The following is a 19,445-nucleotide window of genomic DNA, read 5'->3' as shown; positions in this document are numbered from 1 at the left end:
ATTAAATGATGTGTTATGATCATAACTCTTTATGGTAATATCCAACTCCCTGTCAAATTTTCACTTACTAGTTTGAGCACTCACTGATGAGCCTTGCCTGAATTTTATTAGGAGTTGAAAATTGCTGATTTTTAAAATTCTGCTCCTCCTTCTACATTTGTGAGCTTACATTTTTCTATAAAGAGTTTACCCTCATCGACTGTGCTGTTTGGTTATCTGCTTTTCTAAGCTAAATTTCCTATGTTCTCAAAACTGTTCCTTCCCACATCATTTCAACACCTCTTGCTGTTCAACTTGCTATTGTTATCTCTTTCATGATTCTATAACTTTTTCTTTCTATCTGAGGGTGTTTTATTCTGAGGCTTCGCACTATACCTGTGTTTATATTTCAAAAGAAGGGAAGCAGATGTCGTCATATTAAATTTCACGTGAGAAGTTAATGTGTATGTTGGCTAATTTAGGATAAGGATGCAGCTATCCTGGCCAAGAACTTTGAGAGAGACATTTTCCACTTTGAAGGCCCAAAGAATGGACAGAAAATTTGGGACAAATGTCTACAAGATTTGATCCATAAGGAAAAGCAAATATCTCAGTTAGACAGACCTCCATATTCATTCTGCTGGGAAACTAAAGCTACGCAATCCCAATATCAGAATTTCCTTGATCATTTGGCTACTCTCCTGAGCAACAGCATCATCCCAATATCAGCCACTGAGGAAGCTGTAAAACAGAGGATTCAGGAAATTGGTGCAAATGAACAATCTTGGAAGTCTGTAAGTATATGGACAGAAAAGCTATTCTTTCAAATTTGTTTTTTTTTTTTTTAAGAACAGATTTTAATATTAGCCAATTTAGTAAGCTCTGTGACTCTGAATTTTGAGTTTATTTTTATTACTGGAGTGAAAGAGAGAAGGGGTTGTCAACTATTGTAGCAGAGTAGTATAGCGTGGTGGTTAAAGGCAGAGAGCCCCAGTATGAATCCCAGCTCTGCCATTTTCCAGCTGTGTGTTCTTGGGCATGTTCTGATCTTCTCTGTGCCTCAGTTTCATTTATAAAATGGGGATAGGGACACAGCTCCTACCTTGCAGAGCGGTTCCAAGGATTAAATGGATTAATACACAATAAATGCTTAGCACAATGCATGGCAAGCTCAGTGAATGTTAGCTTAGAAAAGTGATATGTGAAGATAGTGTTTGTATGACCAAACACTGTTCAGTTCAGTCAGTGCAATAAAGTGAATTCTATCAAATCAGTTGTTTGTTTGAATTCACTGATTAAGTCTATCAAATAATTGAATCAGTAGGTTTAGGTGGATTCTTCTTTGTTGACTCCTCACGCTAAATTTCATATGAAAATAGCCAATGATTAGATTCAGTGTGTTAGTGAAACCGGCTACACAGTAGTCTATTTACTGTAGAGTTGTTTTTGTTTTTACACTTTGCTCTCTTAAAATTCATTATACAACCTTGTCTCTTATTACTAAAATGTCTTATTTTTATTTATCAAATTTCAAATCAAATTTTACATGTTGAATCTTCTTGAAAGTCTTCTCTATTCATCTATTTAATAACTTAATGTCAATACAGTGTCAATATAAACTGAACAGGCACACAATTTTGAAATGAAGTAGAAAGTATATACTGTCAAGAAGTTTCATATGTATACATATTTTTTCTCTGCAGAGAACTGAAGGCCTTCGGCAGGAAATTCAGATGCTCAATAAACGACTGGAGCAGCTGCATCATCTTTATGAAGAAGCTATTCGAGAATCATCCCAAACTGAAGAAAAGTGTAGGGAAGAAAAAAAATCCTTGAAACGTCTGGAAGGAAAAATTGCTATCAATGACCTTTTTCAAGGGAGCGTAGCCTTGGACAGGAAGAAAGTAAGAATGCCCTGAAGTATATGTATTTATTTGATGATGAAAATTATCATATTTTATTATATTAATAACTTTAGCTTTATCTATTGTCCACATTTTCCTTTAGCTCTTTAAGCATATTTAATATAGTTGTTTCAAAATCTGTCTGGTACTCTATTATCTGGGATTCCTCAGGGATGGCTTCTGCCACTTTATTTTGTACTTTTGAATATTTTGTCCTTTTCCGCTTCTTTTTATGCCTTGTGATTTTTCTGGTTGAAAACTGGACATTTGAATATTATAATGTGGTAACTCTGAAAATCAGATTCTCCCCCTTCCTCAGGTTTTGCTATCTTTTTGATTGTTGAAGACCATAATAATCCATTTGTTTAGTGACTTCCCCTAACTATTTTTGCAAAGACTGCCTTCTTGGTCATGTGTGGTCACTAAGGTTTTTGTTCCTTAGTTTGTGTTTAGCTAGTGGTTTGGCAGGTATTTTCTTGAACACTTGGGGTGGGGGGCTCTCTCAGTCTTTGCAGATTGGTTCTATGCTGGGACACTTCTTCAACACTTAACCAGGCTTGCATTGAACTTAGGGAGGGACAGATCGCCCAAAACAGCAAGGTAAGCATATACTTAGGGCATCAACAAAACAGGGCACCAGTTGTCCAAAGCAAAGACCCCCAGGTGCCAAGCAGACAGGACATAAGCAAAAGTGAGCACCACAGTGGAACAGAACTGGCAGGACACTAAATGAAATTATACAAGCTCCAGTGCGTGAGAACGTACTGGCTGGAAATAGAGTCCACGCAGGGTCATGAAGTTATTTAAGCTATGAGGCCCTTACCATTTCAACATCTTTGTTGACATCTATCTCCTATGGTCCCCTCCTGTGTAACTGAAATTCCTTATCTCAGTGGGTATTTTGGGAATATACTATTTCTTTCTAATAAACAAGAGGTAGGGGCTGGCTGTTAAGCATAGCTCTTGCTACATTTACCCAATATGCAACTGGATCCAACATGAGCAGTTGGGCAAGGGTGGATTATATTAATACATAACAGGTTTCTGATCCATTTTGAGAGAACCACCTTGTACATCCACATCTGCTGATCCAGCAACTCCAGCCAGGAGGGCCAGCAATGCTCTTTGCCTAATACAAGCACAAGGGTATGCTCTTGCACACATCCTGGTAAACAACCAGTGGGGACTCCAGTCCCATATGCCATGCAAAAGAAAACGAATGCAAATAAATCAACCATTGTGATGAATTTAATCAAGTTACTTTTTAACTGGATAGCATTTATGTACAGAATTATGTCCTAAGTTATGCAAACAATATTTATAACTTTAAAATATATTTGGCATACATTCAGACACAACCTAGCATACATTTAATATAATACTAACATGGATAATAATTTAATACTAACAACATAGCAAATGTCAAAAAAATGCTGGAAATATTAATATTTATCTAACATGAAAAGTTTTAATTTATGTATCGAGTTTCGTTTTTCACTGCCTGTTGCGTGGGACACAGTTCTTAACATTACTCTATATATGCTAACTAAAGAGGTATTAGACACATTAATAGGATGCAAAATTCAATATTTATTGTGCAAAATGTGTTTGTTTTGCAACACTGTGTTTCTAAATTCATATTCCAAGAAAGCAACAATGGACACTTATCAGAACATGACATTTATATTTTATCAGAATATTTACAAATCTCTGTGTAAAGAAGTTAAACAATTTGTTGAGTGAATAAATTAAATGAATATTTAGATAGTAAAAATTATGTAAATGTATTTTATTCCTTCAGACTGACTTTCTTTTAAGAAATTGATTAATATTTTTATGACTTGCAACAAACTTGCCCATCAAGAAGTGGTGCTATTGTTACATCAATTATATACATATCTCTGAAAAAAGGAGCTGAAAAATTCCACAAAGAAACAAAATGTACATTTTATAAATTTTGTATATGATAACAATTATATGTTTTCATTTCGGACCGATTGGGTATAACCTCACATTCAGTTCTCTCTTATTGATCACATAAGAACGTGGCAGTGGCACTATAATCACGTGACTCATGATGTATCTGGTCCTGTCCTGAGAAAGCAAACTAAAACGCATCTTCAGATTGGGCATACCCGTGTATTTGTATTATGTTCTTTGCGATCACTTTCGCCCCCATCGAATACCAGCAGCAGTCAAATGAACTGTGAAGACACAACATCAAAGGATGGAAAGTGAGTGTGCAAGTTTCTAAGTATTATTTCAAGATGAAAAATACTCATGGAGATCTTCAAAGGGCCTGCCAACAAACATCATATGACAAACGAATGAATTATTTCCAACTGCCTTGTAAATACTGTTTCTTTTGACTATCTCAGACCTGAAGAACAAAATTAATGTTCCAAATCAAATTTTTTTACTTTCTAATTTTCCAATATACACTTTTGTGTTAATGTCCAAATTCAAATGTAAATTTAATTTTATAACTTTTATTTAGTTTTAATTATTCAAATTTATTTGCTATGGTAGAACCAAATTTAAAAAAATGACATAATTTATATCCAGGTAAAATGAAACAGCCACAACTAAGAGGAGCACAAAAACAAAAGCTCACAAAAGTAAAAGGAAAAGGGCTTGTGAATCCCTAAAGATGATTCCAAAGTTATCTTCCTTTTTAAGACATAATGAATCAGAAGAGACTTCTTCCATTGAATGCTCGAGTTTAATGAGTGCAAATTGTTGTACTAGTACTGCTACTGCTGAAATTACTAATAGTAATACAAATATAACAGCATTTGTTGCAAATTCTGCACCCATTCCTTGTTGTAGTGAAAAAATAATAATGGTGTAGAAAGTGAAACTATTTTAGAATCTGAAATTGTTGAATCTGTAGTTGCCATAAATAACAGAAACACAGATTCTGCTTTGTGGAATAATTTTTCTTCTCATGATGTAAAGTATTAGATCAAAAGAGGGCCAAGTGATTGTTAACATTTGAAAATTTGTGTCCAAAATTTCTGGATGGTAAACAAACAAGGTTCTGTAGCCAGAATACATTTCTAGGGTACAAAGCTAATGGTGAAAATTATAAGGAGTGGCTACTGTATTCTTTATCAGTCAACTCTGTATATTGTTTTGTTTGCAAACTATTCAGTCCTAAATTATTTAATTCATAATTTGCTACAGATGGATTTAGCAATATGCACAACTCGAATATGACTGATAAACACGAAAACAGTTCAATTCACAGAGACTGTATGTTGTCATATTTAAACCGAAGACATGGTTTTGGCTTAACTCATGAACTGAAAACACAAATTAATGAAGAATGTCAATATTGGAAAGCCATTTTGTGACGCGCTGTTGCTGTCAACAATTGCTGAACGTGGACTATCTTTTCAAGGAAGATATGAAATGTTTGGTTCCCCATAAAATGGAAATTTTTGGAGTTTACTTGAACTTGTTGCTCAATTTGATCAATTTTTAGCAGGTCACATCTCAAAATATGGTAACGAGGAAAGGGCAACCCATCGTATATGTCTAAAATAACCTGTGGAGAATTAATAAACTTAATAAGTGATAAAGTTCAATCAACTATTTTTAGTGAAATAAGTATAGCTCAATATTTCAGTTTGTCTGTGGATTCCAGTCCTGATCCTTCTCATACAGATCAGCTAAGTATTGTTTTAAGATATGTATCTCCAACAGATGGAAAACCTGTTGAATGATTTATCACATTTACTAGCTTAAAAAGTCACACCGGTGAAGAAATTGCAAAAATCAGGTACTTCAGTTTGCAAAATCGATTTGTCTAAGTTCAGAGGCCGGTCCTATGACAATGCTGCCAATATGTCAAGGCATTACAAAGAACAGAATTTTAGAATGTAAGGAATATGCCATTTTTATACCATGTGCTGCACATTCATTTAATCTTGTAGGATGTAACCCAGTAGATTGTTATCTGGAAGCAGCTGTTTTTTTTTCTACTGTTCAGTTACTCTACATGTTTTTGCCACCTTTACTCCTTGATGGGCAGTTCACAGATTTAGGCAATGATTGAGTATTAAAATATCATTCTAATTCAGGTCGGGAAATGCATGCTGTAGCAACAAATGCAATTCTTGAATGGTGCACTCAGATTCTAGATGCTTTAGAAAATATTGCTGAAGACTAGACACAAAAAGGAGATACCAAAGGAGAAGCTGAAAACATCACCAACAAAATACAAACACTAGAGCATGTATTTTTATGTTGATTATGTGGAACAAAATACTGCAGCATTTTCACTGGATGAGTCAAGTTCTCCAAGATTCAGAAGTAAATTTAAAGACAAGCACAGGTCTCTACCAGTTATTAACAGGGTATTTACATAATTTGAGAAGATTTTGAAAATTTGAAAGCACATATTGCCAATACTGATTATCAAGCAGTTCACCGTCCCAGAAGCGTTAGAATGAAACAAGTAAATGTCCGAAGTGCTCCAGAAGTACTGAGTACCAGAGATCAATTTCACATAACCACATACTACACAATCGTTGACACACTTGAATCTGTCATGAAAAGAAGGGTGAAAGTGTATGTTCTTTCAGATAGATTTTCCTTGTTAAATACCTGGTGAAGAATGCATGAAGACACCCAAGAAATTAGTGCAGCTTATTCCAATGACTTAAATACAAACCTTTACAGAGAAGTACAATAATTTCATTCTTATATGAGAACTAAGTTTACAGATTCAAGAAAGACAAATTTTACTCATGTAGGCATGTATGATTCCATAATAGAAGATAAAATACAATGCGTATTTCCCAATGTTGAAACGGTTTTATACATATTCCTAACTTTAATGATCACAAACTGTACAACAGAACACTCATTTTCATCCCTAAAGAGCCTCAAAAACCTTCAGCATACAACGATTCAAGAAAAGATTTGATTCATTATCCTTATTACATATGGAAGTAGAAAATGTTTGACAGCTTAAAAAAAAAAATCCTTTGCTGTTGAGTTGATTCCAACTCATAGTGACCCTATAGAATAGAGTAGAACTGCCCCAGAGGATTTCGGGGAGCGACTGGTACGTTCGCACCGCTGACCTTTTGGATAGCAGCTGAGCTCTTAACCACTGCACCAGCTTAATTGTGACAAAATCATTGAAGAATTTATAAGAACATAGGAAGAAATGTTTTTAATTATAACATGTTAGAGATGAAAGATCTATCTAAAAATAATTTGTCATAATATTTGTTTTCTGATCATTAAATTTTCTTTTATGACATCTTTTCATTTGTTCATTTATAGTTGTAGGATTTATACAAAACAAGCATTGAAACTGAAATATGAGCTGTTTAAAGCAAAATTGGCGAAAGTCAAGTTTTCACTGTGAGAGATCAACAGAATTTTACATTGATTGTTGAAACTAAGTTCACTGACTCATTTTCTTTGTTGTAAAATATACAGAATATTCTTTTTATAGAAAATGTGGTATATAGTAAAAACCTTAGCACCCTGCATCCACTAAAAATTTTATAATCCAGTTCATGCATGCACCACTTTTATGTTCATTCATTAATATTATAGTGCTTTAAAAAAATTACATCATGGAGAGCTAAGAAACACACACATATACATGTATATATGTCTCATATCCTGTTCAAAAGTGTGAGTAAGCAGAGGAGGGAGCGCCATAGATTATCAGTGTTTAGGGCCTTAATCCGGCCCTGAGTTTAGGGCTCAGCCTGAGGTGAAAGTGTAGGGTCTTCTCTGAGTACACGTCTTGCCCTGGGCTTGTATGTTGCTTTATAAATTCCTCTGTATACAAAGATGCATTTGGATGCCCTAATTTCCCAAGGAAACACTCTGCCTGGCTTCTCCTCCCAGCAGTTTGGCATCTATTATACACCTCAATGACACTCTTTAGCCTGAGATGGCTGTTACAGTTTTGGGCAGGCTGCTGCTTTTCCATCTTGCATGAGTTCTGAGATAGGCCAGAGATGAGCACCTTGCATCAGACCTTCAGAAAGCCCTAGACGGGTTGGAACAGACACACACAACAATTTCCAAATAAGATCTGCTCTGCTCCCTCTGGAGCCAGGGAAAGGATCCCTCTCTGGGAATAAAGGCTGTTGCAGTTTTAAGAATGCCACCAAGCTGGGAAGGGGTTGGGACATGGGCATCTAGAAAGCCAAAGATTTATTACTGTTCTGCAGTCACCTTTTTCTTGATTCAGCATTTGCTTAATTATTGTTAAGACTTTGAATGGTTGCAGAGTTCTGACAAAGTTGGTTCTGCTAGTTTCTGCTTGGAGTTTTGTATTTTCTGCGGATAGATGGGAGCTTATGCCGCCATCTTGCTGACATCACACTCTATTTCTTAATGTACGTTTAGAAGAGGATCCTCTTCCAAAGAGGGAAAGGAACTCAAAATAATGATGCTTTACTGCTGGAATTTCAGGCATTGTGACAGGTAGATATGTGAGTATCAGGGAGGGGGCCACTGATAATATTCCTCAATAATTACCATGTAAACCATTGCGTTCTCTCTCTGCTTCCATGCATCTGTAAGGAAAAAATTAATCTGGGACAGAAAATGGTATGATAAAATTAATTTTCAGGAGATCCTTAATCTATTTTATTACCTCTTCACAGAGTTGCCTCTCATACCCAAAACTGTGTTATGTATATGATTGCTATGATCTAAAGCAAAATCCTACTTCCCACTCACTCATTTACTCACCACTCATTTAGTCTTTCAGCCCATTCATTCATTCAATATTTATTGAATACCCAGTTTTTGAAGATTTCCAACATTTAATGAAGTGATGGCTATCAATGTACCCTGCAGATTCCAAAGATGAATATATCTTCTCCCCCTATTCTTGAATATGTGAATGGTGATTCATTTTCCCACAAAATTTTTAAATCCTATATTAAATTTGTGTTTATTTATATAATATAGGGTCACTATAAGTCAGAATTGACTTGATGACAATGGGTTTGGTTTGGTTTTATATCAAATTTTAAGAATATACAGGTAACACATACTTTTCATAACCCTTAACACCATTCTAAAAGATTTGAAGAAAGCAATAATAAATCTTTCCAGCCCTCTCTCTCTGCCCATCTCACCTCAGTAACCAATGTGTATATCTTCCACAACTATTGCCATGGTTATGGAAAAAAAAACAAAAACTACCCAGTTGCCGTCCAGTTTTTCTGACTCCAGACAAGCCCATGTGTGTCAGGGTAGACGTGTGCCCCACGGGATTCTTAGTGGCTGATTCTTCAGAATTAGACGCCAGGCCTTTCTTCAGAGGAGCCTCTGAGTAGGCTTGAACATCCTACCTTTTGCTTAGCAGCTGGGGGCATTAACATTTGCCCCATTTCTCATTTTCTCCCCCAAAGACAATAAGTCCAATGAGTTTAATGTGTATTTTTTTTTTGTTTATATGTATTCTTTTAAGAGTGATTTTTGTGCATGTATTTTTAATTTGCATAAACGGTATTATGTTAAAAATCTCATTCTGTTACTCAGTATGATATTTTTAATATTGCTATTTGTTCATCTAGCTCGTTTCTTCTAATTACTGAATGGAATTCTACCATGTGCACATCTGCCACATTTTGCCCATCCATTGTCTCTAGTGATGAATACCCAGCTTACCTCCATCTTTCTGCCACCACAAACAACATTGCTCTGAACATCCTTGTACGGGGTCCTCTACAGGCCTATGAGAGAATTTCTTAGAGGTGTTGCAAAAGGGTAATCATAGTAGTAGCAATAGTACCTAGACAGGTGGGATAATGTAAATCAAGATCAGCCCAAAGCTGATCCCTGTGAGGTGGAGGTTGGACATTACTCTCCAAACTTTTTACCAATTCTGACTCCAGCCGTCCCTCCCATGGCACTCTCTATTTCTGGGTTCGATAAGCCATTGCAATGGCCACACAACTCCTAGACCATATTTACAGTTAAGTGGTTTATCAAGGAACAGGGTACAACTTGGAATCAGGATCATCAGGCTACAACTCAGGAATCAGAATCACAAAGCATGCAGGCAGTCTCCCTTCTTCAGTGCAGGATAGCTCTGTCAGCAGGACAGGCCTCTCAGCCACCCTGAGGACAGGCTGCTCTTGGCCCTGGCATCCGTTGCCACCAGCTCTGCTGCTGGGGCCCTTCTGGGCCTACTACAGCTGGTTCTGCCACTGGTCCCCTTCCAGTCCTCTCACTGTCTTCAGTGTTATAGCCCTTGACCAGTCTTACAGTTCTTTTAAGAGGTTTTTGCCTCCGATCTCTCTCTCTGCTTCTTTTTTCCTTCCGTTTCTTCCTGCTGCTTCTCTTCCTGCTTCTTTCTGTCTGCCCAAACCCCTGTGGGACTGACTACTTAAATCACAATTCCTTGTCACTTTCAAGGCATCGCTCTTCCGTCAGGGCCACAAGCTGACCAATCCCCCCTTGGTACACCACAAACACTTTATTTGCACAGTAGGCAGAGCTGGCTTTCTGAATCTGGACTTCTAGCCTCCTAAACCGTGAGAAAATAAATTTCTCTTTGTTAAAGCCATCCACTTGTGGTATTTCTGTTATAGCAGTCCTAGATAACTAAGACACCCAGGAAAAGTCAACCAACCTGGCCAAAAATAACCGACTGGGGTAGAAAACTAGGGTAAAGGTAACTTCTCGGGGCTCAGGGGAAAAATCTCTCAAGCTATTTTTCCAAAGAACCAAGGCAAAAGCCCACATAAAGGAACTTATTTCACCACAAGTGTATGCTCAAGATTGAAATTTGTGGCTCCTGGGTTACACAAACACTTAACTTGACTACGTACTGCCAGACAGCTCTCACAGAATAGCCTCATCAGTTCACAGTCCCACCAGTGATGCACAGAGTTCTTGAATCTCTGCATCTCTGCTTTTTCTTGGCATCAACCAGCTTTTTAATTTTTTCCCATCCAATCAGGTATAAAGCGGTAACTTATTTAATTTGCATTTCTCTAATTATTATTGAGTGGGAGTATTTCCTTTATGCATTTCAGTCTTTTGGTTTTCCTCTGTTTTCTTTACCCTTTTTTCTTTTTGGATTCCTTTTTCTTCTCAGTGATTTTTGGTAGTTCATCTGTGTGGACACCTGGCTCACCCTCGTCAGGCTCCAAATCCTTCCCCAGGGTGGCCATTCTTTTCATCTGGTTTGGGCTCTGACTCCCTGCTTTGGGTCACAGCATTTCCCTTCTCGTTCTGGTACAGATGCCTACCATGTTCTGCCCACCTAACAGCTTTAGGACTGAATTGGTCAGGAAGGATAAGAAAGGCATGGAAGAATAGAAAGAGGAATAACAACTAGTGTATATTTAGCCTTTCAGTTTTCCTAATAAATCCACTTATTTAAACTATAATTTTTCTGTCAGGAACTACTTTAGCTCTGTTCCACAAGTATTGGTGTAAATGTGGGGAAATTGGAACACTTATCCATTGCTGGTGGGAATGCAGAATGGTACCAAACCCAAACCCATTGCCATCAAGTTGAATCCAACTCATACTGACCCTATAGTGATCCTACAGAATAGAGTAGAAGTGCCTCATCGGGTTTCCAAGGAGCAGCTGGTGGATTCAAACTGCTGACTTTTGGGTTGTTATTACAAACCATTGTATGTACCTCGAATTTTTAATAATTTAAAATAGGCTTTAAGGGGGTTGGTTTATAACTATAGTTTGTACGGAAGTCGGATGTTTGTGACCTGGGGACTGCCTGTACCATACCAAAAACCGAACCAAACCTGTTGCCGTTGAGTCAATTCTGACTCATAGTGACCCTATCGGACAGAGTAGAACTGCCTCCATAGAGTTTCCAAGGAGCGCCTGTACCACACAACCCAGTAATCTCACCGCTAGGAATATAGTCATGTGTCACTTAACGTCCACAATATGTTCTGTGATATAGGATGTTATGTGATTTGGACGTTGTGTGAACGTCATATAGTCATTTGCCACATAATGTTCATCTGGGCAGTGTCCGACCACGTATAAGTCTGTGGTCTAATAGGTTAAATGGTGCAGTGCCGGAGTAAGACCCTGATGCCCCGCCCCCCACAGGATTGACGGAAGGAGAAAGTCTCACAGGGAAGGAGGAGGGAGGAGAGTGCGCAGAGGGGGCAACCAGCCAGTTCTGTGCCCGAGTGAGTGGTAAGCCGAGGGGGACGGGGTCGGGAAGGAGGCGAGCGCGTATATAATATGGTGTTCGCACAACGTCCAAATCACATAATGTTCTATTTCCCAGAACGTACTGTGGATGTTAAACAATGCATTACTGTGAGTCTTTCTCCTTCCCTCACCCTGTGTGGGGTGGGGCTGCAGGTTCCTCCTCCTCCTGGGCTGTATAACCTTATGGTATCATGGAGGTAAACTGTGGTCAGATGTTGCCCAAATGGATGTTATGCCTTGCGTGGCTGTATACCCAAGGAACTTGAAAGCAGAGTGGGGAACAGACACTACACTAATATTCATGGCAGCATTATTCACAATAGCCAAAAGATGGAAACAACCTAAATGCCCATCAACAAATGAATGGATAAACAAAATGTGGTATATACATACAACGGAATACTACTCAGCTAGAAACAGAAAAGAAGTCCAATCACAACATGGATGGAGCTTAAAGACATGATCTTGAGTAAAACAAATCAATCACAAAAGGACAAATACATAAGACCTACCTCATATAAAAAGACAAGAACAGACAAATATATAACCAAAACCAAACCAAACCCAGTGCTGTCGAGTCGATTCCGGCTCATAGTGACCCTATAGGGCAGAGCAGAACTGCCCCATAGAGTTTCCAAGGGGTGCCTGGAGGATTCAAACTGCCAACCCTTCGGTTAGCAGCTGTAGCACTTAACCACAACACCACCAGGGTTTCCAGACAAATATATAGAGACCAGTTTATTAGTGGTTACCAGCAATGTGAGGTATAGGAGCCCTAGTGGCACAGTGATTAAAGTGCTTGGCTGCTAACCAAAAGGTTGGCAGTTCGAACCCACCAGCTGTTCCATGGGAGAAAGGTGTGGCAGTCTGCTTCTGTAAAGATTTATAGCCTTAGAAACCCTCTGGGGCTGTTCTATGCTGGGTTGCTATGAGCTGGAATCGACTGGATGACAGTGGGTTCGGTTTTATTTGGGTTAGTGTTGGCAGGAATGGAGAAAGGGAGGGGGAAGTTTTTGCTTATGGAACACTGATTCTGTTTATGGTAATGGAAATTTGCACTGATAAAGGGTAATGGTTGCACAGCTGATTAATGTAATTGATGTCAATATGTTGTACACCTGTAAAAAGTTGAATTGGCAAATGTGTGAGGAATAGTTTTAAAAAAAAAAAAAAGTAGCTGCTGAGTCGCTTATATACAACCAAACACCTCATGGGATTTGGTTTCCTGGTTTGGAGGCTTAGGGTCATGATTTCATGGGACATCTCAGTTAAATGGCCTAATATCACTTTTTAGTGTTTCTGTTATACCTCCTAATTGGTTGTATAATGCCTGGTGTTTTCAAAGCTTGCAAGTGGCCATCCAAGGTACATTTGGTCTCTATTAACCTGGAGCGAGGGAGGAAGGAGACTCAGGAATAGGAGGAGGAAATAGAATGTGTGGCTAATTGCCTCCATGAACAACTGTCTCCTTTGCCATGAGACCAGAAGAACTAGATGGTGCCTGGCTACCATTACTATGCATTTTGATCAAAGATTCTATAGATGAATCCTGATCAAAAGGGGGAAAATGCAGAAAAAACAAATTATCTTAATAAATATTTTTGACAACTTGATTTCTAGGGAATGTATAATCTATCATAGGCAATTTATTGTTCTTTTTTGACATTTGCATTGTTTTTAGTTTTCATGTTATAATGTTGTATTAATAACTTTTATTGTCATTTTATTTTTCCAATTATTTTAAAACATGTTTTCTTAGTTATCTAGTGCTGCTAGAACAGAAGTATCACAAATGGGGGCTTTAACAAACAAACATATTTTCTCACAGTTAGGAGGCTAGAAGCCCAAATTCAGGGTGCCAGCTCTAAGGGAAGTCTTCATCTCTCTGTCGGCTCTGGAGTAAGGTCTTTGTCTCTTTGAGCTGCTGCTCCTGGGTGATCTTCATGTGGCTTGGGATCCCTCTTCCCCTACCTATCTCTGCTTCTCTCACCTGCTTGTTTAATCTTGTATAACCAAAGGGATAAATGTTAGGATTTACAACATATTTTTTGGGGGGGTGGACACAATTCAATCCATAACACATGTTTATGGTGGAAATTTTTTTTTCTTTTGCTAAGTATTGTTAAGCCTGCAATTTGTTAGTCAGGAGTAGATCTGGTCTTATACTAGTGTAGAGCACCATCTTAAAGCACAACTTCTTTATTTCAATACCTTTGATTTCTGCAAAGGAAAACTCCAGGACCAAGAATTCCCAGATAGAAGAGCATGACAGGAAGCTCAAACAGCTAGAGAAAGACGAGAAACAAATATTCTTGCATATTCGGCAGAATGTTCAGATCGCTACAACTCAAAGATTGGAGGAGAAAGTTCAAAGACTTCAGAAACAGCTCAGTGATCTGAAATTATCAAATAAAAATATGAAAACTCAACTGACAAGAGTGAATGTCCTTAAAGTAAGTAGGGGAAGTGAGGTTTTCAAAAACTGCATGTTTCTCACTGAACTTCAAAATAATATTAAAATTATTTTATGTACATAAAAAAATACGTAACACATTAAAGAATATTGTTGTTGTGTGCCATCAAGTCGATTTTGACTCAGAGCAACCCTATATGACAGCGTACAACTGCACCACAGGGTTTCCTACACTGTAATCTTTATGGCAGGAGATCACCAGGTCTTTTTTCCTGTGGAGTGGGTTTCAGTCACCGACCTTTAGGTTAGCAGCCAGTGCCACCTGGGCTCCTTTTACTAAAGCATATAGAACAATAAAATTGAATTGACTGTGAATTCACTGTCCAGCTTAAAAAACAGAGTATTACCAGTCCCATTTAAGTCACCATGTATTTTCCTCCCTAATCCTGAAAAGTAATTGGCATCCTAAATGTTCTTTTTAGAATTCTCTTGCTTTTTGTTGTAATTTTATTTTATTTAGCCTTTCTTATCGGGAGGATTGAGGATTAGGGAGGAAAATACATGGGGACTTAAATGTGATCAGTAATACTCTGTCTTAAGCTAATGCAAACCTGTAATACTGTTTCTTAAGCTAATGGAAACACTGGTGGTGTAGTGGTGGCATAGTGGCTGCTAACCAAAAGGCTGGTGGTTCGAATCTACCAGGCGCTCCTTGGAAACTCTATGGGGCAGTTCTACTCTGTCCTAAAGGGTCGCTATGAATCAGAATTGATGGCAATGGGTTTGGTTTTTGTTTTTTATTGGGCTAATAGTTTAAAATTTGACTCATTTTTTTGGCTTCTCTTTGGACCTCCGTATTAAGCTTCAGCTATAGTATTTCAAATGTGCTTTCAGGGTCTTAGGCCAAAGGTACACTAATTTGCCAGTTTATCAACAATGTTTCTTTTACTGTAAAGTCAGTTATTTTCTCTATATTTGATTAGCATACACTGTAAGACTTTTGAGGACATAGAATATGTGGTAAACTTCTTTAAATCCTAAATGTCCAGCTTATAAAAGTGCTCAGTGAATGCTGGGTATTAATGAATATGATGGTGGAGAAATGCCCTCTAAATACAGAAACGTGTGGAATTTTCTTTCTTTTCCTGTATCTAGCTCTTAAAATTAAACAACAACAAAAAGCATGAATTATCATGCTCTTCTTTTTCTTTTTTTTTTCTGTTACTTAGAAATCTAATTACAGTGACTTCCTCCTTTTCCCCCACCCTAACCCTCACAGAACAAAACAATGGAAAAGCTCAGACAATCTTTAACAGAAATTGAGACAATGAAAGAGAAGGCAGTTATGAAAACAGACAAATTGAAAATACCGTTAGACTCTGGAGAGCAAGAGGCAAGATCGGACAGAGGGCGGGCCCATCAGATGTTAGGTGCTGTCACTTGTAAGCTGGATACAGCAGAGAGCATGCTTGAAGACACATCAGGTCGAGAACAAGAGGTCCTTTTTTCCTTACTACTTTATTTTTTACTATATTAAAATTCTTGTAGTTGAAGTGATAAACACCCACCTCAATTTAGAATGTAATTAACTTAGACTAACGGGAATTTATTGACTTCTGGAATCAAAGTGGAATTAAATAACCAAACCTCCCAGAGATGCACCTGGGCCCCAGAATCAACTGCGACCAGTACCTGTAACCTTTTAAGACTATTCTTTCTCTACATCTCTCTGTGTGTCACCTTTGGTCTCTCGCTGCCATCCGATTTTCTCCATATGACAGGAAGGACAGCCACTGACAACTACAAAGTTTTATACTTAGAGTTTCAGTGACAGGAGAGAGAATTCCAAGGAAGGATCTTTTGGGCCCAACTTAGGTCAAGTGCCTATCCCTGGTCAATCAATCAGCAGTGGGCAGGCATGGGATATATGATTATCTTATATGTGAGTCATTTCCTGACTAGGAGGGAAGGCTCATCTGAAAATGAAAGCTAGGTGGAAATCATGTTTGGGGCTGGGTCACTTTCAAGGACAAGAGGACAGTGCTTCTAAACTTGCTTAGAATTTCACTGTATTTATAAAGAAAATATTTTAAGAAAATTTTAAAAAGGCTAACTGCTAATTTTGGGTGACTGTGGAAACCCTGGTGGCATAGTGGTTAAGTGCTAATGAATCTGCCAGGCTCTCCTTGGAAACTCTATGGGGCAGATCTACTCTGTCCTATAGGGTTGCTATGAGTTGGAATCGACTCTACGGTAGTGGGTTTGGTTTTTTTTTGGGTGGAATTATGTTACACCTCTGTATATTAGTTGCTTAAGAAATTTGAAACCTTAACCAATTACCTTAAGAGATGGTTGAAAAGCTATATTATCACTTTCTTTTTTTAACTTCTGTGTGTTCACTTTCTTGGTTGTTTTTATTCCTCTCTTCAGTGTCGCTTATCACATTTTCAAATCAAATTTCTTCTCCTTTGAGCACCTGGTAATTCATTTGTCATTTCTGAGATAGTTTTGTGTTATTCTTGTATGAGTTCAATCATCACATCTTCTTTATTTCTATTCTGAATTATTAAATTTCTAATTCAAAAGGAAGGATTTTTTTTTTTAATGTCTGTAAATCCTTGTTTAATTGATATTCATGTCAAGCACATTTCCTGTGCTTCTTGGCTGTTTTGGGGGGTGGGGGGAGTATTTCATCGTCCCAACAGTTTGGATGCTGCCTTTCTATTTTTTTCTCAAAGTAATCTTGTATGGATATTGCTTGCCACTCATCTATTCATTTTTAAATCCTTTGAATTTTCCTGGGTTAGCAATTTTAGGTGTTTCTGCTTTAGGGCAGTTGGGTAGATAGGTAGTCACTAGGCTTCTTAATACCACCCACATCTGTTGGTACAGTGAAGTGCGGTTTCTAACGTATGCTAAAACCAGTTGTCCAGTTGGCTCTGACTCATGGCTACGTCTTGTGTCAGAGTAGAATTGTGCTCCATAGGGTTCCCAATGGCTGATATTTTGGAAGTAGATTGCCAGGCCTTTCTTCCAAGGTCCCTCTGGATGGAGTCATACGTCCAACCTTTCAATTAGCAGCCGAGTGCGTTAACCATTTGCACCACCTAGGGACTCTTAAATCAAGCCTTTTATTTTAGGGATGGAGGTTTATGTGATATCTGATTCTGTGATACTCTCTTATTTAAGGCCTTTAATTTCCACTATTTGGTTTTTTTTTTTTTTCCTTTACCACCAAGCCTCCAAGAACCTCTCTCTCTGACAAGAACCTTTCCCTCTAAAATTGCCATTTCTGGTGCCATGTGCTTCCAGGTCCCCTCCTTTTTCTTCTGCAGTTGCTAGTTGTTCAGATCCAACAGGTCTCAGACTCGATCTCAGTATTTCCCCATTTGTGGACCCTCCCGTTTCTCGGGATAGAGCTGTCTGTGTTTTACACCAGTGGACACTAGCTGCCACCTCCAGGGCGGGCTCTGGGGCTGCCTCTGCTAGTTTAGGATATTTATTTCCCTGTTTAAATGTAAACTGAAATCTGTAGTATTCTCTAGTTATGCTTTAGACGTGATTTATGGGTGGTTTTATTTGTTCTCCTTGTTGATCGCTATGGTTTTTGGAGGATGCACATAGAGATAATGTATTTAGGGGGCTGCTATCAGACAGCAAATCGGCAGTTCAAAAAGTAATTACCTAATGGTGAATAATAACAAAAAAGTATATATAAGTGTAAAAATGAGAAAAAAATTAAATGTGAAGGAAATTTTAAATAAAGACAAAGATTCTTATAATAGACCACTATTCTAGGATCTTGGGGGGCCCTGGTGGCACAGTGGTTAAGAGCTCAGCTGCTAACCAAAAGATTGGCTGTTCGAATCCACCAGCCGCTCCTTGGAAACCCTATGGGGCAGTTATACTCTGTCCTATAGGGTTGCTATGATTTGGATTCAGCTCAATGGCAACAGGTGATTCTAGGAGCTTAATTAAAAAAATACTGTTTGAATGTAGAATAGACATTTCATAAAGAAATGTTTAATAAGACTACATTTCTAGTAGCAGCTTCACTTTATGTAACAAGTGGGTGAGCAAAACTAATGATGTCTTGGTTCTTGCAGCTTGCTGAGTTTCGAGAAACCATTACAAAGATGTTGGGATTTCACATGAAAACAGCAGATGAAGAAGTCATCAATCAGCTCAGGTTTATTCTACAAGCTTATGAAGCATCTAACAAAAAATCAAGGACTGCTTCTGATGATGAGGCTGAACCGGAGAATGACTAAAGAAGTTCTGCCTCTTCCTTGCTGCCAACAAGAACTCACCCGATATGGATGTTTCCTTCAGCATCTTGAATGCAGCTACATTATGAATAAAATGCACTGGAAAATTTTCACTTGAATCTGTTCTCCTGTTTGCGTTTAGCTTTTGTCATAATTTTGTTCTATGTATTATGATCTACTTTAATTTATTTGTAACATATAATTATCTAATTATATTTGTTAACTGTATTTTAAGTAGGATATTAAGCAGAACTTGTGCTTAAGTTGGAATATTTACATCCATAGTTAAGCCTGTTTTCAGAATGAATAATTTATTGGGTTTGAAATCCCTCTTGGGAGCCAGGTAAAGTTATGATCTATGGCTTCTGAAATTATTTGATTACCTGAGAGTGTGAAAATCAGATCTGAAATGTTGAGGGGCAGGAAAGTCATTGAGAATTCTTATAAATCTGCAGTACACTGTAGTGTGATTTTTATTTTCTTAGTGTTTAATAGTCTCTGCCAGTGCTTTCCTAATGGTGGCCAGATCTCTAAGTTAATGGGCTACTTTTTTTTTTTTATTGTGCTGTAAGTGAAAGTTTACAAATCTAATCAGTCTCTCATATAAAAATTGGGCTAATTTTTAAATAGTATAATTTTTAATTCATTTCATTTGAAATAGGAAACTGCTTATCTCCCAGGATAGTG

The 19,445-nt window shown here is 37.8% G+C and overlaps 1 protein-coding gene across 1 annotated transcript in view; it reads left to right on the top strand.

Moving 5' to 3' along the window:
- The window catches only part of LOC126083698 (coiled-coil domain-containing protein 170-like), a 53,003-nt gene extending 34,242 nt beyond the window's left edge, over positions 1-18,761 (top strand). The window contains exons 5-9 of the mRNA XM_049897534.1: positions 462-773; positions 1,683-1,883; positions 14,306-14,530; positions 15,770-15,988; positions 18,597-18,761. Coding sequence (XP_049753491.1) covers positions 462-773; positions 1,683-1,883; positions 14,306-14,530; positions 15,770-15,988; positions 18,597-18,761 — 1,122 coding nt within the window. The remainder of the gene's footprint in view (positions 1-461; positions 774-1,682; positions 1,884-14,305; positions 14,531-15,769; positions 15,989-18,596) is intronic.
- Positions 18,762-19,445: the final 684 nt, after the last annotated feature.

This window comes from Elephas maximus, chromosome 10 (genome assembly GCF_024166365.1).
Source record: "Elephas maximus indicus isolate mEleMax1 chromosome 10, mEleMax1 primary haplotype, whole genome shotgun sequence".
In the NCBI taxonomy this organism is placed as follows: domain Eukaryota; kingdom Metazoa; phylum Chordata; class Mammalia; order Proboscidea; family Elephantidae; genus Elephas; species Elephas maximus.
The sequence above is the reverse complement of the archived record's forward strand: the minus strand, read 5'-3'. Positions and strand labels throughout refer to the sequence as shown.